Source organism: Aotus nancymaae, unplaced genomic scaffold (assembly GCF_030222135.1).
Source record: "Aotus nancymaae isolate 86718 unplaced genomic scaffold, 86718_ANA_hifiasm-v0.15.2.pri h1tg000097l, whole genome shotgun sequence".
Lineage (NCBI taxonomy): Eukaryota > Metazoa > Chordata > Mammalia > Primates > Aotidae > Aotus > Aotus nancymaae.
Window position 1 is genome coordinate 1,261,018 of NW_026988512.1, and position 21,960 is coordinate 1,282,977.

The 21,960-nt window shown below is 41.5% G+C and overlaps 1 protein-coding gene and 1 pseudogene across 3 annotated transcripts; both read left to right on the top strand.

The window, feature by feature from the left end:
• Positions 1 to 326: 326 nt before the first annotated feature.
• GOLGA7 (golgin A7) lies at positions 327 to 20,127 on the top strand. Of its 3 annotated transcripts, none has more exons than XM_012476055.3 (6): positions 327 to 497; positions 764 to 896; positions 7,509 to 7,661; positions 14,455 to 14,556; positions 15,609 to 15,671; positions 18,728 to 20,127. In XM_012476055.3, exons 2-5 carry the CDS (start codon positions 786 to 788, stop codon positions 15,654 to 15,656), a joined length of 414 nt encoding a protein of 137 aa, XP_012331478.2. In that variant the 5' UTR covers positions 327 to 497; positions 764 to 785; the 3' UTR covers positions 15,657 to 15,671; positions 18,728 to 20,127. The 3 variants fall into 3 exon arrangements, with proteins under 3 accessions (XP_012331478.2, XP_012331477.2, XP_021531527.2); XM_012476054.3 differs by lacking the exon at positions 327 to 497 and adding an exon at positions 513 to 548; XM_021675852.2 differs by lacking the exon at positions 327 to 497 and adding an exon at positions 514 to 548 and having other exon boundaries at positions 15,604 to 15,671.
• On the top strand, positions 16,441 to 21,659 carry LOC105733491 (keratin, type I cytoskeletal 18-like; annotated as a pseudogene).
• The last annotated feature ends 301 nt before the right edge of the window (positions 21,660 to 21,960 follow it).

Below are 21,960 nucleotides of genomic sequence, written 5' to 3' on the forward strand. Positions count from 1 at the left end.
ACCCTGTCTCACGAGTCCAGGGACTAAATGGATGCCCTCGAGCCTGCTTTCTACTTCTGAACACGATGAGAGTTTTGTGTTTGAGGGTTTGGGGAGCGGGTGTTGTTTTTTGTTTTGTGTATTAGTTGGGTGGCATAACTCACGCGTAATCCGCGACGTCCAATCAAGAACGAAAATAACCCCTCACATTAAGCGATCGGGAACTACCTGCCACAATCACTAGGGAAATGACACAGCAGAGAAGCTCCGCCCCTCACGCCCCCGCGCGCTCTCGCCGTTGGCAGCCCCGCAGCTCGCCCCGCCCCTCTCCGGAAACCCCGGCGCGGGCGGAAGGCGGGATTGGCCCTGGCCCCGCCCACAGCGTTCCCCTTCCTAGGCCCAGCCCCACAGCGCTCAGCTTCGGCAGGGTCGCTTTACGGCCGGAGGAGAGGGTGGCTCCCCGACTTGAAGTAGGAAGCCGAACTGAGGGGCGAGGAAGAGGCTTTTTGCGGCAGGACGTAAGTGACGGCGAAGGCAGCGCGACAGCAGCTGGAGGGCAGAGGAGGCGGGTTTGTGTTTCCCGGGCCGAACCGGGTTGTGGGGGGCGCGAGGGCTAGGCCAGGCGGCAGCTAAGGCCCGCGGTGACAGCATGAGTGAAGGGGAGCGGGGCGGAGGAGGCCTTGGGCTGCTTTGGGCGGCGGGTGGGGGCAAGGGACTGGCGGGCCGGAGTCCCGGGTCCAGGCCTGGGCTTTGAACCACGGTTGGTGTTTCCCCAATCCCGCAGCGCGGCCCGTCCCGTCCTCGCCATGAGGCCGCAGCAGGCGCCGGTGTCGGGAAAGGTGTTCATTCAACGAGACTACAGCAGTGGCACACGCTGCCAGTTCCAGACCAAGTTTCCCGCGGAGCTGGAGAACCGGGTACGCAACCTGGCTCCCCACGCCTGCTCTGGGCGACGGGGGAGACTCACTGGGGACGGGAGGGGTGTGGGCGATACCCGGGCCGCCGAGGGCCCCCTCGGTTCTGGGGAAGGCCAGGCACAGAAGGGGCCTTGGCCAAAGGTGTGAGAAGAGAGCCACTAAGCAAGACAGGTGTTTGGAGGAGGAAGAATGATAGGCCGATCGCCGGGGTTGACCACCTTACAGAAGTTTGTTGCCAGGTGCCAGGAATCTGGACCCAGCAGTCTTCTGCTGCACTCCCCCAAATCCGCACCCCGGGTTTTTGTCGGCAGCGATGAGAAGCCAATTCCTGAGGCTCCAGGCCACCTCAGTCACCAGGTTGTAAGCTATATTCTCCCATCTTTCCACGCATGAGGAATCATCATCATTCTCATGACTGGTATTTGCTGCCTCTGTGCTGGTCCCACTGTTTGGTTGAAAGGGTTTATTAAGTGCATTGCCAGGCGATGCATTGGAACCTTAAAGACACAGAGCGTTAGATAGGCCTGGACAGGAAAATATCTCAGAACAAGGCCTTAAACTTGTCACATCCACTGGGAGCCACCTGTTTGTCTTGCATATCAAAATGGTCATCAGGATATAGGTCTTTTGAGCAGCATTGCGTGCAAAATGGAAGAATAGGATTTGTTTCCCGTTTCTTCAGACTTAGCAAAACGTTTTTTAAAAAAATAATTGTATCTTCTTGTAGCGGTAATGGAGTGTGTGCCTGCCTGTGTTTTTGTGTGCCCACGTGTGTACACTCAACCAAAGATTCTTTTGGTCTTGACCCATGTTACGTAGATTCTGTTTCCTGTTAAGGGATCAATTTCTGGTGAGCTGGGAGCAGGTTTTGTGGCTCTCTCCTCTGTGACAGGGAGGGCAGGGCCTGAGAGGTGATTAGGCATTCCTTGGGTGTGGGACTGAGAGATGCTGGTCATGGGATAAGTAGGTGTGGATGAGTCTGTATAGAGAAATGTGTAGCAGTTATTTACAGACAGTTTACAGTGAGGTGGGTCGTACTGCCCTGTTGCCATGGTTGGGAAATCAGCAATGATCCATTATAGCTTCCTTCATTTTGACATAGTAATTGGCAGGTTAGTGGCCCAAATATGTTTCTTTAACTGCAAATTAATCAAATGTGCCTTTAAAAGATGGTGAGGTGACTTGTTTCTGAAAAGCCATTTAAATGCTGCAGTATGTTGTCAACTATGTTGTGAGTTAACTCAGCGTGACAGTAGGTGAAACTACCCACAGTGGTTTGAAGAGTTAGAAATTCAGCAACTGGCCAGTTGGTTAGAGCTACTGAATGTTATTTTTAAATAATTTAACATCACAATTGATGTGCTTTACATGTTTAAGATTTACATGGTGGTGGCGCGTGCCTGTAATCCCAGCTACTCAGGAGGCTGAGGCAGGAGAATTGCCTGAACCCAGGAGGCGGAGGTTGCGGTGAGCCGAGATCGCGCCATTGCACTCCAGCCTGGGTAACAAGAGCGAAACTCCGTCTCCAAAAAAAAAAAAAAAAAAAAAAAAAAAAAAGAAAGCAAAATATTTACATGGAATCAGGCTGGGCCCTGTGGCACGCCTGTAATCCCAGCATTTTGGGAGGCCAAGGCGGTGCATTTCTTGAGGTGAGGAGTTCAAGACCAGCTTGGCCAACATGGTGAAACCTTGTCTCTACTAAAAATAGAAAAAGTAGCCAGGCATAGTGGCAGGCGCCTGTAATCCCAGCTACTCAGGAGGCTGAGATAGAAGAATTGCTTGACCCTGGGAGGCGGAGGTTACAGTGCGCCAAGATCATGCCACTGCACACCAGCCTGGGCAACAGAGCAACACTTGTCTTGAAAAATAAATAAAAAGATTTACATGGAATGAAACAAATGTTTTATTTTTAAGCTTCTTATGGAAACTATAACATACAATTTATGTACTTCAAACTCAGAATATATTCTTTTTCACCACCATTATTTGGACATTAAAGATTCCTTTGCTTTAAGGTTTTAAAGCAGCACTTACACCTCATATATTTGAGCTAAATGTGTGTATGCAGAATCAGACATCAGCCTTCCATTCTGTGTGTGGCAGAACCTTTATTTTGTAATCTGAGTACAAAAGTACAGTGTAGTTACAGTGCTCCACTGATCTCAGGAAATGGATGTTTCTAAATTCTGGAGTCCTTTTACCTCTTTGACGTCGTATGGCCCAGAACTGCTTGTGGTACTAAGTACGACATGGAATGTTACATGGTGCTATTCAATTGTGCCTTTGAATTTCTTTTTTTCTTTTTAAATGTTAGGGTTAAAACACTAGCTTATGCTTTAAACCACCAGAAAAGCTTTGATTGTGTGTGTATGCATGTATGTGTGTTGAGCTTAAATTTAAATTACAGATTTAAACTTTCCTTGCTTTGATGAAAACTGAAAGATATCTGTTTTTCTACTACTTATCCTAGAAATTTTACTGATTGCTCTGCCATTGGGGCTGATTTTCCTTTTGTGAGAGCATCACACTTGGCAACGTAATAGAGAAAGAGACGAACATGCAAGTGTTCTGTGTTATTTTAAAGCATTTTTTAAAGATACACACATTTGTGCCCTTTAATTTTAGAATAAAGGACAGGTTCTGTCTGTTAACAAGTTCATTTTCTCTGCCGCCTGTTAGAATGTAATACTTTGATGCTTAAGCGTTTTGTTGCCAGAACAATTCTTTAAAGGAAACTTTATTCTCATTAGCCAAAATACAGATCTCTTAGTTACCCTTGGTCTGGGTAGAAGAATGAGTGAACTGTAATTGAGGCACTTGTTCCCTTATTTCCCTTTAAAAATAAGTCTCCCCATCTGGTTAGTAATTACCTTAGACCTGCCACCCTTGATACGTGATCACTGGAGGCTTCACCATGCTTTCTACTGTATAGTTCAACAAGAAACCAAAATTTGGGGAAAATGAACCTGATTTCTCTCCATTCTCACTTTCGATGTTTGTGGGTTCCAGTTTTATTTGGCTCTGACTTCTCGTATCTCTAAATTTTGATAGAGCTCCTGTATCAGTGTCCAGGAGCCTAAGGGAGAACACTGGCCGCTGTTTTTCACAGCCTAACGGTAGTGAGATACAGATGCCAACATTTTGTTCTCTCGAGCCCTTTCTTGTGAAGTTTGTCATTTGCCTTTATTGATGCCTTCTGTGATTGTTACCCATTATTTTCCTTTTTAAAAATAACTTTTCAAAAACTTGTTGGCATTTACTTTTCTTTAACCATTTAACTTTTTTTTAAATTCGCCTTTTTGTGTTTGTTTGTTGAACTGACATACGATTTGCCTCTATCCTATAAGGCATTGTAATCTCGAAATAACTCATAAGAATTAGTGTTTCTGGCTGGGCATGGTGACTTGCACCCAAGTAATCCCAGTTGCTCTGGGAGGTTGAGGTAGGAGGATCACTTGGGGCCAGGAGTTCAAAACCAGTCTGGGCAACATAGTGAGCCTCTGTCTCTAAACTTAAAAAGTAATAATAATTAAGGTTCCTGGGATAAATAGTAATTCTAATATGGAAGAAATAAGATGTTTCTGGGTTGAATCCATGGTTTTAAATTGTATTGTATATGAAGAAATAGAAATAATTCAAGGAATTATAGACACATCAGATGTGATTGGAATTATTTAGACTTTTGTAGACTTATTGGTGGACAAACTGAAGACATTAACCTAGGCATAATTAGGTGAACATAACAGCTTACCATTTTTGTTCGCTGGGCTCTCCTCAGTCTGTTTTCGGGAATGAGAACTCTGACTTAGGTTCCCAGATAACCAGCTTTGACACCACATCTTCAAGGGGTAGCTCAGTGAAGAACTGCTTAAAGGCCATCTTTACCCACCTAGCCTTTGTCCAAAACTCTAATATTTCTGGAAATTTAAGATAACTCCTTTTGAAAAATTGGTAGAGCTAACACCACTTTAGAGGTTACATTAAACTAATGCATGCCACTGGCTTATTGACTCCTCACATTTTCCACACAAAGGACAAAACAATGACTACAACTGCTTCTAATTTAAAGAATTGTCATAGCTTATGGATGGTCATGAATTGTTTTACACTTTGAAAGATTACGTTCTTGGCCTGGCTTGGTGGCTCATGCCTGTAATCCCAGCACTTTAGGAGGCTGAGGTGGGCGGATTGCCTGAGGTTAGGAGTTTGAGACCAGCATGGCCAACATGGTGAAACCCCGTCTCTATTAAAAATACAAAAATTAGTCAGGCATGGTGGTGTGCACACCTGTGATCCCAGCTACTCAAGAGGCTGAGGCAGGAGAATCGCTTGAACTCGGGAGGTGGAGGTTGCAATGAGCCGAGACCCTGCTGCTGCATTCCAGCCTGGGAGACAGAGTGAGACTTCATCTCAGAAAAAAAGATGTTCTTGGGGCCAGGTGCAGTGGCTCGGGCCAGGTGCAGTGGCTCACGCCGGTAATCCCAGCACTTTGGGAGGCCAGGTGGGTGGATCACAGAAGGCCAAGAGTTCAAGGCCAGCCTGGCCAACATGGTGAAACCTCATCTCTACTAAAAATACAAAAATTAGTTGGGAATGGTGGTGCATACCTGTAATCCCAGCTACTTGGGAGGCTGAGGCACGAGAATTACTTGATCCTGGGAGGCAAAGGTTACAGTGAGCCAAGATTGTGCCTCTGTACTCCAGCCTAGGTGACGAGTGAAATATTTTTTTTTTCTTCTTTTGAGATAGGGTCTTACTCTGTCACCCTGACTGAAATGCAGTGGTGAGATCTTGGTTCACTGCAACCTCCACTTCCCAGGCTCCAGCGATCCTCCCACCTCAGCCTCCTGAGTAGCTTGGACTATAGGCTTGCGCCACCATGCCTGGCTAATTGTTGCATTTTTAGTAGAGACAGGGTTTTACTATGTTGCCTAGGCTGGTCTCAAACTCCTGAGCTCAAGTGATCCACCCACTTTGGCCTCCCAAAGTGCTGGGATTACAGGCATGAGCCACCACATCAGACTGATTTTTTTTTTTCCGGAGTCATTTCTATTATAAAGAAAGACTTAATAGGGTTCACAGCAACCAGGAAAGAGGGGGGAAAAAGGGCAAACAAAAAGTATTTTTAAAGAAAGACTACAAAAAAGAGAATTCGTAAATAAGTAGTTATGAATCTTAGAAATAAGGGAATCCTTATGCAAGAGAAGGCCTAGAGTGTGAACAGGTAAGAATGGCAGTATTGGATGAATGCTTTCCTAATGGCCCTTGAAAGTCCTGGGATGAAATAGCGAAATCTGAAATCTGTTACACAAAGTACTATTAGAAGACAGTAAAGTAATATTGGAAGAACAAAGTAAAAGCAGATGATTGAGTGAAACGATGGGTAACAGTAAAGATTCTTATGTGAAATGTGTGGAACCAAAAGTATTTCAGATTTTGGAATATTTGTTTATACTAATGAGATATCTTGGGGATGGGACCGAAGTCTAAACACAAAATTCATTATGTTTTATATCCACCTTCTACATATAACCTGAAGGTAAATTTATACAATATTTTAAATGACTTTATGAGACAAAGTGTGTGTACACTGAACCATCTTATCACCCTTTATGAGCATGCTTGCATGGGAGAATCTGGCTGTGCATAGAAAAGATACATGGCAGCTGACCGGGGCTGGAAGGGTCTTTTTACCCTTGGGGTCACTGAATAAACTGTGTGTTGTGCACCTGCATTTTGACTGTGACACCTCACATGAGGTCAGGTGTGGAATTTTCCACTTGTCATATCAGTGCTCAAAAGTTTCAGATTTTAGAGCCTCTCTGACTTCTGAATTTTAGATCAGGGATGCTCAGCCTGTAGTAGTATTAGTGTAAATTTAAGATAATGGTGTCACCAAATAGGAAGAAGTAATAAGAATGACTTTATTTGAAAAATTGTGTATTAGCTTGAGATTTTACCTTAACAAATTTTACCTTATTTAGTAACAAGATAGTTACTTTAAAAGAGATAGATTGACTAAACAGAATACAGAACTTAGGCCTTTTGATTCTTCTGCTAAAGTGCCATTCCCTTTGGTCTAGTAAATTCCAGTGTTTGGTTACTCAATTTAAGATTACCTGCTCTCCCCAGATAAAGGAAACTTAGCCTTTTTATGTGCCCCCACTAGACTTTATATTTGCCTCTGTGCTAGTACCCTGTCAGCTTATTGCATTTTTATGTTTACATACCTGTTCTACTTGCATAATTACACTCTTGAGGACTGAGCGGTGCTTTATCTTTCTCTGAGATATGTCATAGGATCTGATAGTAGGTGCTCAGTAAATGTGAATCTAAATCAATGGAAAGAGGAATAGTCTAAAGTTACTTGAAATTCAGTAGAAAGAATAAAGAAGTACCTTATTGAGCCTTGAAGCTATCCAGTATTTATAAAAGGGATAAAATTAAACAAACTAAGCAGTTTCGATAACTTAGGCCCAGATTTAATCACCAAAAAAATGGTCAACTGTTAGCTAAGAATGGTGACAAAACAAGATAAATTAGTAAGAGCATGCATTAGTACGTTGATTTTTTTTTTCCAAAACTTACTTTTACATTCTGTCTTCTCTACAGATTGATAGGCAGCAGTTTGAAGAAACAGTTCGAACTCTGAATAACCTTTATGCAGAAGCGGAGAAGCTTGGCGGCCAATCATATCTTGAAGGTTGTTTGGCTTGTTTAACAGCGTATACCATCTTCCTATGCATGGAAACTCATTATGAGAAGGTAAGGCTACATTTGTTTTCACAAAAATCTCTTAAAATCATGAAAAAGGTGAGTTTACTACATATCGATGCTTACATCGTGATAGTTGCCATAACATATTTAGGGGCATTTGTCATTCAAATTGTGTTGTTGTGCCTGTGTACAGAGCACATAGTCCTGAGTCTTTCAAAACAGGTCACAATTGGTGTGTTCAGTTGCAGTTGACATGTCGATGTTCAGACTGGCTTACACTTAAGAAGAATGTAGAAAATCTATATGTTCTCCTACTTAGCTTTCTGGGAATGTTTTTACTTTATTTCCCTAAGTTTCACTCTGTCCTCCCACCTGAGTTCTTAACTTTTCTTTCCAACTGCCTGCTAGCTCCCAAATTGCTAATTTCTCAACCTAAGGTGACCAGAAGTCAAACTTCCCACCTCCCCATTTTGTCAATAGAACCCCTGTCTTTTCAGTACCATCTTTGGGCATAGGGGATAAAGAAGAGGGAAAGGCTAAAATGTCTTCCATTTTCCCAGTCATTAAGTTTTTGTGATTTCCTCTGCCACCATCCTAGGGTACGCTCTTATTCTCTCTCTTCTAGACTGTTGAAATAGTCTGACTTGTCTCATCTCTTCCCTTCTTTTGCTTTTCTAAACTATCTGCTACTGTGTTCATAAAACAGAGATTTACTTCCCCTACTTCTGCCAAGTAAGACACCTTCCCTGGCTTCCCATTTTTTGCCACTGAGTAAAGTTCAAGGCCCTGCTCAAGCTGACCTCAGTTTACCTTTCTAGCACGACCTCCCATTCCTTCCTTCACTTTCTTCCTCAGCCAAACTCCATCCCTCCCTGGTCAGCAAACATAGCCACTGTGGTTCTCCTCCACCTAGAATGCCATCTTCCCAGGTTCAAATCCCACCAGTCCCTTAGGTCTCACTTCCATCTAACTTTTTCTCTCTTTTAGTCAGAATTCTTTCTCTTCTCTGTGTCCCTACAACATTTGATTTGTATCTCTTTTCTGGTACTTGCCTGACTCTTCTTTGGAGTGTAGCAGCAGTTTATGTTCTTGTCTTATTTGCCCTTAAAGTGTGTATTTTTCTTGAGGACAATGCCTTAACCATTTCGTATCCCTCTTCATGCCTAACACCATGCCTTTGGTATATCAGGCACTCGTTTAATGTACCCCATCTGATAGAAATGTCTTACACTCCATGTAGTGGAGAGTGCGTGTAGTTAGTTGCAGCCAAAGTTTTTGGGGCTTGTAGCTGAAAATGCTGCTGTATTCTTCATTACCATGCTGTTACCATAATTCCATCTCATATAAACAGGTATATTTAATATAGTTATTTATATCCTTCCCATGTTGAAACGGGAAAAGTTCTCTTGTCCCCTGTCGCAGGGCGTGCGATGGGGGCGTGGTTTGCTTCTTGAGTGCCCCGCTGCTCAGACATCTAGGGGAGCATACAGATGGGCAGACTGGGGCTCCAACCCCATGGCAGTGTCTAGGGGTGAATGTTTTACAGCTCCTGAAGCCCCAGTGGGCATGTGTTACAGGGTCCATAGGCAACTCGTGTTAGCTCATTAGACCCCTGCCTTATCGCAAGGACAGAGGGCTTTCTGTATCCCAGAGTTCTTGCCTTGGTGTACTGGAAGAATCCAATCGCATGTGGGCTTAGAGAATGAGTGCAAGATTTTGTTGAGTGGAAGTAGCTCTCAGCAGATGGGGGAGCCAGAAGGGAGATGATTTTCCCCTGGAGTCAGGTTGCTGAACAGCCCAGCTCTTCTCCAACCACCCTGGCCAAACTCCACGTCATTCCGCCAGTTGATTGCCTACCAGCGATCCAGTGGGCTCTTACGCCAGTGTTTTCCTCTCGACATCCTGTGTGTTCCTCCACCGATGTACACCTCTCCACATTCAGCCACCTATGTGTCTGCCTGCTAGGGTCTCGGTTTTCATAGGCACAGGATGGGGGCGTGGCAGGCCAGGGTGGAAATGCAACATTTGGGCAGGAAAACAACAATTCCTGTCCTCACCTACTGGGCACTGACCCGGAGGCGGAGCACTAGCCAGGGACCACGCCCTCCTCCACCCAGCACTTCCCTGCCCGCTTCTGTATCATTTAAAGAGACCACGCTCTTCCCTTCTTTATCAATACCACACAGAGAAGCTAACTTTCATTCCTGTTTAACTTTCAGAATCAAAAGTTATCAAGGCTCAGTGTCAGCTTTCAGTCTGTTTTAGTGTATCTCCTCTAATAATATGTTTGGTGAGTGAAGGCTCAGGGGATTTGTTTGCTCAATAACTATTGAAAGCCTACTATGTGCTACGCAAAGTGCTGGCAGGGCAAACATGGTTGCTGACCTTGTGGGGTTCATAATTAAGTGGTGACAACTGATAACAAGGAAGCAAAAATAAAGCCAACAAAATTATACATTATGATAAGTGCCTTGAAGGAAACAAACTGGCCTATGATAGAAAATAATAGGCAGGACCTAATCTAGAATGTGTGGTCAGAAGAGGCCTCTGAGGTGGAAACATTTAAGCTGTTGCGTGAAGGATGAAAAGCCTGGGGCATTGAGGCAGAAAGATGAACATACACAAAGGCCCAGAGAGCTTGATGGGCCCTGGGAACTGAGAGAGGGTGATAATTAAAGACATGAGCCTCAGCACCCAGCAAGATTTTCATTTTAAAGAGATCTCTTTGCTTTGTGGAAAAAAAGGCATAAGAGTAGAAGTAGGGAAACAAAATAGGAATCTCCACAGAAGTCCAGGCAAGAGTGATATAGCCTGGACTAGGAAGGGAGTAGGGGAGGTGTAAAGAGGTGACCAACTCCCAGGGATATGCTGATAGTCAGCCCTGAATGTAGGAGGGGAGGGTAAAGCTGAATTCATATGGAGAGAAACTCGATCATCGGGAATGGTTATTTACAGCAGTCCATAATATTGCCAGTTTAAGGTAGAAGTACATCTCTTGAGTATTTTATTCATGCTTAGTGAAGTATTAAAGGGCTTGTTATTACTTTGTTGATAAAATTTTAATTAATTTGTATTTGTCAATGTATATTTGCTGAAATAGAAGTACTGATGTCGTTTGTAAAAAAATTGGTTATTGGGTGCTAGTCAGGGCATGCTAATTATGAGATCTTGGACAAATTAATCTCTCTGAATTCTCTCAAATGGATATTAGAATTAATAATTTGCCTTACATGTGGTCAGTGCTTAATAAACAGTGTTTTCTTGAAGTGCAACCTCCGCCTCCTGGGTTCTAGTGATTCTTGTGCCATGTTGGCCAGGCTGGTCTCAAACTCCTGGGCCTCAAGTAATCTACCTGCCCTGGCCTCCAAAAGTTCTAGGATTACAGATGTGAGCCACTGCACCCAGCAGCCAGTCTTTTTTACTTTAACTTAAAAAAAAAAAAACTGGAGATGGGGTCTTATTATGTTGACTAGGCTGGTCTCGCACTCCTGGCCTCAAGCCATCTTCCTATCTTGGCCTCCTAAAGTGCTAGGATTACAGGCATGAGCCACTGTGCCCAGCCAAGATAGATTTTAAATGAAGTTATCTACGTAAATTTTAATCAGATATTTGTACACTCATTTACGATTTTTTATTTTCAAGTATAAGTAATCTTTTAACCAGCTGCTAGTTGATTTGGATGTTGAAAACACTTAGCAGATCTCAGTTAAAATCTTTCCAGTCAATAGTCTTGGAAGATGGTCCTTAATACCAAATACAGTGGTTACTGGGTTGATCACAATACATGTTTTAACTTGGATTTGTAGACATTGTGTAAGGTACTATTTTATAGGTGTAAGCAAGGCCCCTTTCTTTTTATAGAGCCAATATTATAAAGCCAGTAAACACCAAATAAAATTAATCCAGAAAGCAAATTTAAGGCATGGCCACATTTTAAAAATAGGTGGTATTTTGTAGAAACTGAACATGGATAACTGTATTGTGCAGCATTAATAACTGGAATGATCATAGTTAAGATATGCTATACTTACACTTTAAATAGAAGTGTGTATTTGTATTTTTGATAAAATTATTAAAATGTAAGCACAGCTGCCCTCTCTGTTCCCCAGTTTGTCTCTGAGGAATTTTTGTGCTATTACTTTCTACTTAGGAAAGGATGGGGTTGAGTCATTTAGTCTCTATTGTTTTAAACATCAAAATTCCTAGTCTGCAAACAGTAAGCCAAATATAACAGTGCTTATACTTTGTCATGTGTGTTAAATTTTTTGAAATTGTAAATAGCCCTTTTAAAACTCACTAGAACAATCATGCATTTTTCCCTAGAATGTGCTATTTATTGATTTAAAATGAAGATAAAGACTTCAGTGTTATTTCTCTATTGTTGCTACCCATGATAATTAGGGAACAAATGGGCTCGTAGAAGGTTCTCCTCTCAGTATCTCTCTGCCTTGTTCATGAACTAGAAAACATCCCTTCTGCCTGTGTGCTGTAATGTCTAGAAGGAAGACAGGAGAGAACTCGAATATGTTCTGAAAACACTAAGACGCTAGTGCTACTTAAAGTAGCCTCATCAGGCTGTTTTTCTTGAAGGTCTAGTAGGTTTTCTCTAGTTTAATATCCTCAGGGAGGGCAGCAATTTTTTCCAAGGTTTGTGTTTCACTTTGTAAATATTATACAAACTGAAGTTTTATTGAGGACTTGAGAGTAACAGATAACTTTGTTTAATATTGGTTTGCTTTGACATTGATTTACCAAAAATAAAAAAGTGTGAATAAAATGTCAACATGAGGTTTCTTGGGGGTGAGAATGGTGCTTTGTCCTTTCTGGGATCATAGTATGAGTTTACACATATTAATGCTTTTCCACTACTAAAGAGACTACGAGTTCTATTGTTTGTTTTAATTTTAATTTTATTTTTATTTTGAGACTAAGAGTTTTAAAGCATCTTGTTAAGGACAGTGTTGCCTTCACCAAAATATTTTAAGAAGATTTAGCCCTTATACGAAAAGAAAACTAATTGTTTTCTTTCTGAACTGATACCCAAGTGCACATCAATGTTACTAAAGTTTATTTTTAAAAAATCCTTACCCAACAAAGTTGTGCTTGAACCAAATAAAGGAATGCTGTTTCTTTGCTGGTAACCTGTACCCAGAGAAAGGAGGAGGAAGGCTGTTCTGAAGGAATCCTTTCTTTGAAACCAGCCATGCAGGCATTTTTCTGACTCTCTTCCCTAGTATTCATGGACTGGAGTGAAGGGAGACTGAGTCTCCAGTTTCCAGTTCTGGCGGGTGAGCTGAGGAGGAAATTGGAGAAAAGATTGAGAGGCCTGAGTTGGGCACCTTGATGGACTCCTTCCTTCTATTCATTATTTCAGGATGATTGACAAACTCTGATGTGAAGATAGCGCCTAAGGGGTTTTTTTGCTCATAAAGACCAAGCACAGCTCAAATGTTTTGAGTGCTGAAAGTAGGAGAATGATACATGCATCACTTCAAGTAATTAAGATGAAAAAAAACTTTTCTTTAGAAATAGTACTCTTAATTTATTATATAAGAACCATGCAGACTGCTCTTTCAATAATCTTAAGCTTTTTTAAAGAAGCATAAAACATGAGATTTTTTTTAAGCCCCAAAGAACACTTGAATAAACTGTTTAAATTACTTTTCTTCAATAAGAAAATTTGTTATACAAAACATGTAGAGTTTTTACATTCCAAATCAGTTTATACCAAAGCATCTAAATTGCAACATCCTAATTTGTTAGTTTGGTCTGTGTGTTATATAAGCCGCACTTAAATCATTGCTTAATTTCCAACTCTATTTTCATACAGTTCTTTTTTCCCTTTTAAGTTGTGATCACATTTGTGACTTTATCATTTCCTAACAGTGTGAATTTAAGGAAATATATAGTAATTTAAAGAACTGGATTAAAGCCTCTTTGAACATTAGAGCCAGGAAAAGGTTATGATGACTTTGAGCCTGAAATAAAACATGTAACTCTTTGATTTTGGATATAGCTATTAAGATTTATTTTCTTCTAGCTTATCTGTCTCAGAATTGCCCTTATTAAAGCTGGAGATTTGGCAATTTCCAGAAGTTCCTTTGTATCCTATCTGGTTTTTGTCTACATTTGCTTTGACTTTTACAAGCTTAATACTAAACTTATAAATTGAGGTTCCTGTCTAGGAAATGAGCAGACTGCAGAATAGCACTACATGCACTCATGGAAATGACATAAGACACTTGTAGTTATCAGAAACTCCCTGGCAGCTAATGCCCACATGCTCTACAAAGGAAATAAACTTTTTAGTTTTGAAATAACAGGACTACCTTTTGTTATAGGCCAACCTTTCATCATTACTTTAAATCAATGAACATGTACAAAGGAGAGAAGCCGTCCTTTAAGTTTTGTAAATGGCAAGGCCAAGAACTGTCCTTGATTTTAGACGATGTCACATTAACAACACTTTATGAATAGGGAAAGAGAAGCATGAGCAGCCATTGTGTATATAACCATCTGTGTTTCTCTACATGCAGGATTGAGGTGACTGGGAAGCGGAAAGTAGGAAGGAGGGGGTTAGTTCTCACCGTGCTGTGTATGCATTTGCATTTATTTACATTCCATCGAGGATATTTTTGACTTGAAGAGTCCCTCACACTTTGCTATATGTCATATGTAACTCATGTGAGCCAAGTAATCACAGCTGTATTCTGCCATATGAATATCCATGTGACTTGCCTTGAAAACGAATTCCTACTGCCTGAATATTTTGAGATCTCACTAACACTTAAAGGGAAGTCTGATGAAGTTTGTAAAAAGCTGTGGTGTTTCTTTCTGTCAGGTTCTGAAGAAAATCTCCAAATACATTCAAGAGCAGAATGAGAAGATATATGCTCCACAAGGCCTCCTCCTGACAGACCCCATTGAGCGAGGACTGCGAGTTGTATCTTTTTAGTCCGGATCATAAGGTCTAAATATTTATAAAAAGAAAATGTTGATATTGTTTGGCATCGGCTAAAGAGCATTAACTCCCATCCTGTATTTGCCTTAGGAAGTTTCTGTGTGAATTGCATACCTACTGTAAACCCCCTGTCTCCAACATTTTTTTCTATTAAGGCATGTCTCTCCTTACCATTGCATGGTGCAGGTCTTTGTGGTTTGTTTACTATTCTGGTCACCATCTTTCCTGGTGGTTCTGAGGGCATCTTGTAGTAATAATGGGGGTGGTTTGAGTAATGCATTTCAGCTGCAGAAATCCTGAACCTGAAGCCCTTTGAAATGGATAAACTCATAGTGTGTGGTGAGACTTGTCATCCTAATGAATTGCAGTTCCATGGGTTCATCTGACTAGTTGAAATCAGTTATAGCTGCCAGATGTATAATTTCATTACCTTTGACATACTGTGCATATTTTTACAGGCAGTAAGCTTTGAAAATCACTACATGATTTTGGTAAATAAAATTGCAAAAAAGTAATTTAGCTTGATAACTGGAGCAATGGGTAAATGATTATTTCAAAAAACCTAGGTCACATAATCCCAGGCCTTCCAGCTGATGATAATTTCAGCAGTTTTATTATACTCTGCAACAATAGTTCTTTAACTTTCAGGGGTCATGAACCCTTCCTTTCCCAAGAAAAAAGTTTTCATATAATTTCAGGGCATTTTTAAATCCCTGAACTCATTACCTCCATGGATTCTCGTTAAGAACTCCCTAGTTCTACAAATAAAACATATTTTTCAAAATTTTTTTTTGTTTTCAAAACATAAATCATCAGTGTTTGTGAAGGAACTACATGTGGACTACTATAAATGATTACATTTCTTGAAATTTTCAGCAAATTGAAAGCAAACTTAAGTAGGAAAAAAATTTAATAACTTAAAAATAAGCAAAGCAAACTGAAAGCAAAGTCTGCAGATCACACCATCCACCTTGCGACGTCCCCTTTATCTGTTGTGTCCTGTAGTGTGTTTTCTTAACAGCCATGCTGTTTAGATTGAAATTACCATTTATGAAGACAGAGGCATGAGCAGTGGAAGATAAACCATAGAATTAAAGGTAAATATGAAATGATATGGCCTGTATGCAGCTTTTGCAATTTTAGAAGATGCATGAATATTCTTCCCCTTATGGTAAATAAATCATTAAATCATGCAGTTAAATAGTGATATATTTGCTGTGTTAACTTAAGCTAGTCACCATATTAGCTTGATATTTAAAATGTTTATTCAGCCCAAGTTCTGTTTGGTGAGAGAATTTAATTCTGATTTTTTTCCTGCTGTATTGTGTTCAGAATGGTTTTGTTGTTACTTTGGTGGGGGACTGAGGGATGGCAGTTACTTGGCTTGTTTCAATATTTCAAAACTATCCTAGGCATATAAATACTTGGGTTTTGCATATAAAAATCAGTTGAGAGATGTCTGCCTATATGACAGATGGCTTTAATAAGCAAAGGAACATTTCAGAGGGGAGTGGGGAGATTCTGAATATTCCATTTATTTTATTTAAGTAGCTTCAGACCCCTGTAGAAGAAACCTTACCTACTGAGTAGAAACTTAATTCCTTTGTTTAAAGTGTTAATGTCCTTAGATATTCAGATACTACCCTTTAATGAGTAAGAAACAAATTAATACTAATAATCTCTAGGCAGAGTCATGTTGAAGCTGTAAGTACTTTAGCATAGCCTTCTAAGTGACAGGAAGTAGCAGTTCACTATTTCTACCAATTTCAGTTACGTGGTCTTCCTACAGAAAGCGTTCTGCTGCTGTGCTTTTCCAGTTGACTGTGCTTACAGGTCTCTGTCACTAATTAATAGCACAGACACAGAATGTATCAAAGCAGACATATGTCTTCCTCGGGCAACATTAATAAAAGCTACGATTTTGAGGGCACCTACTATGTGCCTGGTATTATACAAATGGTACTTCAGAATCTCACAAGAAACCTGCATAGTATTTCCCCATTTTACAGATGAGCAAACTTGGCTACAAATAGATTAAATGATGTTCTTACAGTCACACAGTTAACAAGTATTGGGATGTGAACACAAGTCTGATTGACCGTTAAACCCCTGTCTTCTACACCATACTTCCTCTCAGTACTTGCAGCAGCAGGAATATGAAGAAAGGGAAGAGTTCATCAGATTATTCTAGAGATTTATTCCCTTCTCTTGTTCAATACTTTAAAAAAAAAAATACACTTTGTCTGCTCCTATATAGTTTATTCAATCCTGCAAGCCATGCAGCATTCCAGAGCTGCCTTCTTTAGCACTAGTGAATGTGTCACCTGAATTCGTGAAAGCCAAATATCTAAATCATGATATCCTCTGCCATATGTTTTATTTCCTTAAAAAGGCTTTGTTGGCTGGGCACGGTGGCTCATGCCTGTAATCCAAACACTGTGTGTGGTCGAGGCGGGTGGATCATGGTCGGGAGTTCAAGAACAGCCTGACCAACGTGGTGAAACCCCATCTCTACTAAAAATACAACTATTAGCTGGGCATGGTGGTGGGCGCCTGGAATCCCAGCTACTCAGGAGGCTGAGGCAGGAGAATTGCTTGAACCCGGGACACAGGTTGATTGCGCCACTGTACTTTAGCCTGAGCGACAGAGCTAGACTCTGTCTCAAAAAAAGGTGGGAGAGGGGCTTTGTTTTGGAATACTTAGTGTTACTTGTCCATATACTTTCTCATGTACAATCTTCAAACTGATACTTCTCAAACAAACAACCAGGAACCTTCTGTGTGGCTTTTGTTCCATGCCATGGGATAAGTTTTTATATCAATTGCAGCTGTGATGACTTGGCACAGCCCATTTATCATGACTCATTTTGCAGCTATTATTGTGTAATCATGTGTTGGGGTTTAAGCAATTACACACCAGAGGCTAATATATCAATATTCAAATAACTGTGGAATTTTACAGTGGGAAAGATTTACATTAAGAACTTCTGGATACCATCTTTTCAGGAATGCGGATATATTTGTTCAGCACAATTTCCTTTTTGGAGTATGTGTTCCCAAGGTCCAGGATGCAGTGTGGGCTGAGATCTTGGAGAAGGGAGGGAAACTCTAAGCATAATTTATTCAGTTCTTCTTTTTTTCTTCAGTCTGCATGCTGTCTGCAATTTGAAGCAATATATGGGAATTAGTGACTTAACAAAAGACTATGCAAACATGACGAGGGCCGTTATTTTTAAAAAGAGCTTTAAACCAAAACACTTTTCTTTCAGCTTAATTTTTATAATATCTTGCATATATCTTTATTACATCTTTATTGTTAGATACACTGGTGTTTTCTCTGTGAATTAAGATTTCCATCTTTATATAAAAATGGAATACATAAGGCCGGGCGCAGTGGCTTATGGCTGTAATCCCAGCACTTTGGGAGGCTGAGGCAGGCAGATCAGAAGATCAGGAGTTTGAGACCAGCCTGACCAACATGGCGAAACCCCATCTCTACTAAAAATACAAAAAAAATTAGCCAAGCATGGTGGCACACGCCTGTAATGCCAGCTACTCAGGAGGCTGAGGCAGGAGAATCGCTTGAACCCAAGAGGCGGAAGTTGCAGTGAGCCGATATTATACCACTGCACTTCAGCCTGGGTGACACAGTGAGACTCCGTCTCAAAAAAAAAAAAGGAATACATGATTATTCCATCACAATTAATTAGTGACAATAAAAACAGCTAATGTTTGTTGGCACATATGTGCCAGCACTATTCCAAATGCTTAATTTTAATCATCACAACAACCGTGTGAGGTAGACACTGTTATCTAGATACTGTTATCCCTGTTTTTCAGATGAGTTAGCAGAGGCAGAGAATTTAAGTTGCTGGCCCAAGGATGAACAGCTGGTAGACAGCAGTCAAGGCAGCCTGGCTCCATGGTGATGTGCTTGGTCAGAGATGTGAATATATAGGACTTACAGATTTGTAGCCTTCTTAGCTGTAGACTCATTTAGACAAATGGTACCAAGATATTTTAGTAGATAAAATCCTGGGTTAGTAGAACATAGACCACATATAATAGCTCATATCAGTTGATAGAAGAAAAATGGTTTTACAAGTTATCTTCAGCATCTCTCTCAAACCTTTACCTCTCCCTCTAATTACAGATCCCACTTCCAGCCAGGCCCCTCATGTATCCACTGGCCGACCGCAGAGTGTCCCTACCTCCTCTCCAGAGCATCATTCCTTTCTATCTGCTGCCAGAGCCACGGTGCCATTTACTCCAAGGACTCACTTTCTACAATTCCACACCTGGAGTGACCTCTCGTCGCTCAGCATCCACTTTGTGTCTCCAAATTGTGTAGGACTCTGTAATCTTTTGATTAGTTCCTGAGAAACACAATGAAGCATTTCACTTTTTTATTCAGAGCCATTTAATAAAACACACAGTTGGTCAGCCCAGTGCAAAGCTTATTTCTTATCTGCCACCAGTACGTACCATTGGTTCTCTTCATTCCTTGGGCCAGCTTCTCAGGTGGCTTTAGACCTCAACAAGTCTTATCTTAGCCAGTGTTCCATCTTGTTCCCCTAAATTAATAAAATGCTTTTCTCCAGGATTTTGGTGAGGGGTTGGCTGTGACTGTGGTTTTGCTAATTCATCTCCCAGATTTCAAAGAATTACCAGTTTTGACTCAAATCTTAAGATCTGTTTCTACTATTTAGTTTCTCAAACGGAAGCTCATTGAAAAAATAATGTATAAGGTTATTTGTTTTATTATAGCAATTATTCCTAATTAAAGCAGTATTTAATGCAATTTCCAGTTATTTCTTTGGAGAATTTTATGTCATCATTGCATTACCCTGAATGTTGAGAAGATGTGATGTGTGTTGCTTGTTCATCAAAAATCAGTAAGCACAATAAAGTGGATGCCAAACCATCAAACACTTAGATGTTCCTGCTGTGTCCCTGGATATGTAATAAGCAAGTATAAAAAATAATTATAGTTTTGTTATAAATATAACTTATGAGAAAAAAATTTGATAGGAATAATACTGTATATTACTAATTTTTAACAATCCCTACTGGCAAACCTTATGACTCACAGAATTTTCTCATATACAGTATTCAGTGCACAGAAATCTTATGATTGGGTCAAGTACAGTAAGTTACTTCTGAGAAAAACTCTCAAGTCTGAGTCAATATTTGTAGCTCTCCTTTTGACTGTATGTTCCTAGGATCAGGGCAGCTTAATGCCTTTCATTCATCCTTGGGGTTTGAGAGCACTGTATTTGGGAGAGAGTTTAAAAATACATTAGGAGAAGAAAACCGTTAAGAGTTTCACTGTCAGAGATATTGTAGGTGCTAATACTGGATTTCGTCTTTCAGATTTAATTTCTTTTATGCGTCTGTTAGTCATTCAATAAATCCCGTAAGTATGTGTAACATTTTAATTGTGTAAAATTTGTTTGTTACCTTACAGCCTGTAATAGTGTGTCTGCATTTTCAACCCGTTGCAATAACTTTGCTGAAATATTAACACATTAATAAAACTTTTCTTAAACAAAGTGTCTCTGTGTCATATTTGGTGGGATTTGGTGGTAAATGATGATAAAGTGGTAAATGATAGGACACTAAATTTGGCAGATAATACTAGAATTGTAATAGTGTAGTATTCAGTGTGGCTTAGTCTTTTTAAATATCTTACATTTCTATGTCATACCTCTCAATTTCTTGTTTTACCTTACAAGAGCTGGTATATTATAGGTAAAAACCAAGGAGTAGTCATTGGCAAAGCCTGAGTCCTGTCCTCCCGCTCTCCTCCCTGGACAGCATCAGCTTCACCACTCGCTCCACCTTCTCCACAAACTACCAGCCCCTGGGCTCTAGCCCAGCTACGGCACCCAGCTGGTCAGCAACAGGGCCAGCATCTGTGCAGGTGCCAGGGGCTCAGGCTCCCAAATCTCTGTGTCCTGTTCCACCGATTTCTGGGGTCTGGGGGCCTGGCCACAGGGAAGGTCGGGGGTCTGGCAGGAATGGGGGGCATCCAGAATGAGAAGGAAACCATGCAAAGCCTGAACAACTGCCTGGCCTCCTACCTAGACAGAGTGAGGAGCCTCAATACTGAGAACCAGAGGCTGAAGAGCAAAATTTGGGAGCACCTGGAGAAGGGACCCTAGGTCAGAGACTAGGGGCCATTACTTCAAGACAATTGAGGACCTGAGGGCTCAGATCTTCACAAATATTGTGGACAGTATTCACATCATTCTGCAGATCTACAATGCACATCTTGCTGCTGATGACTTCAGAGTCAAGTACGAGACAAAACAGGCCATGTGCCAGCCTGTGGAGAGCGACATCCATAGGCTCCACAAGGTCATTGATGATACCAATGTCACTTGGCTGCAGCAGGAGACAGAGATCAAGGCAGTCAAGGAGGAGCTGCTCTTCATGGAGAAGAACCACAAGGAGGAAGTAAAAGGCCTACGAGCTCAGATTGCCAGCTCTGGGTTGACCATGGAGGTAGATGCTCCCAAATCTCAGGACCTCGCCAAGATCGTGGCAGACATCAGGGCCCAATACAATGAGCTGGCTCAGAAGAACCAACAGGAGTGGACAAGTGCTGATCTCAGCAGATTGAGGAGAGCACCACAGTGGTCACCACGCAGTCCGCCAAGGTCAGAGCTGCTGAGATGACATGGAGCTGAGACGTATAGTCCAGTCCTTGGAGATCAACCTGGAGTCAATGAGAAATCAGAAGGCCCCCTTGGAGAACAGCCTGAGGGAGGTGGAGGCCTGCTATGCCCTGCAGATGGAGCAGCTCAACAGGATCCTGCTGCATCTGGAGTCAGAGCTGGCACAGACCTGGGCTGAGGGACAGCACCAGGCCCAGGAGTACAAGACCCTACTGAACATCAAGCTCAAGCTGGAGGCTGAGATTGCCACCTACCGCCGCCTGCTGGAAGACAGCAAGGACTTCAGTCTTGGTGATGCCCTGGACAGCAGCAACTCCATGCAAACCACCCAAAACCGTCACCCGCCAGAAGGTGGATGGCAAAGTGGTGTCTGAGACCAGCGACACCGAAGTTACGAGACATTAAGCCAGCAGAAACGGTACCCTTTGGGGAGCAATAAGCCAATAAAAAGTTCAGAGGTAAAAAAAAAAAAAAGGAACAGTCCATGGTAATTAAAAAATGTATATATTCTTTTGAGATGGAGTTTCGCTCTTTTTGCCCAGGCTGGAGTGCAATGGCACCATCTCTGTTCACTGCAACCTCTGCCTCCCAGGTTCAAGTGATTCTCTTGCCTTAGCCTCCCAAGTAGCTGGGATTACAGGCGCCCACCACCACGCCCAGCTAATTTTTGTATTTTTGGTAAGAAAGAGCCGGGGTTTCACTGTGT

What these genes read in the sequence shown, in the direction of transcription:
- GOLGA7 (XM_012476055.3), top strand. Translation starts at nt 786, where the DNA reads ATGAGGCCGCAGCAGGCGCCGGTGTCGGGAAAGGTGTTCATTCAACGA. An exon ending in CCGCGGAGCTGGAGAACCGG is followed by an intron (nt 897 to 7,508) that starts GTACGCAACCTG and finishes TCTTCTCTACAG; the next exon opens with ATTGATAGGCAGCAGTTTGA. An exon ending in TTGAGCGAGGACTGCGAGTT is followed by an intron (nt 14,557 to 15,608) that starts GTATCTTTTTAG and finishes CATGCTGTTTAG; the next exon opens with ATTGAAATTACCATTTATGA.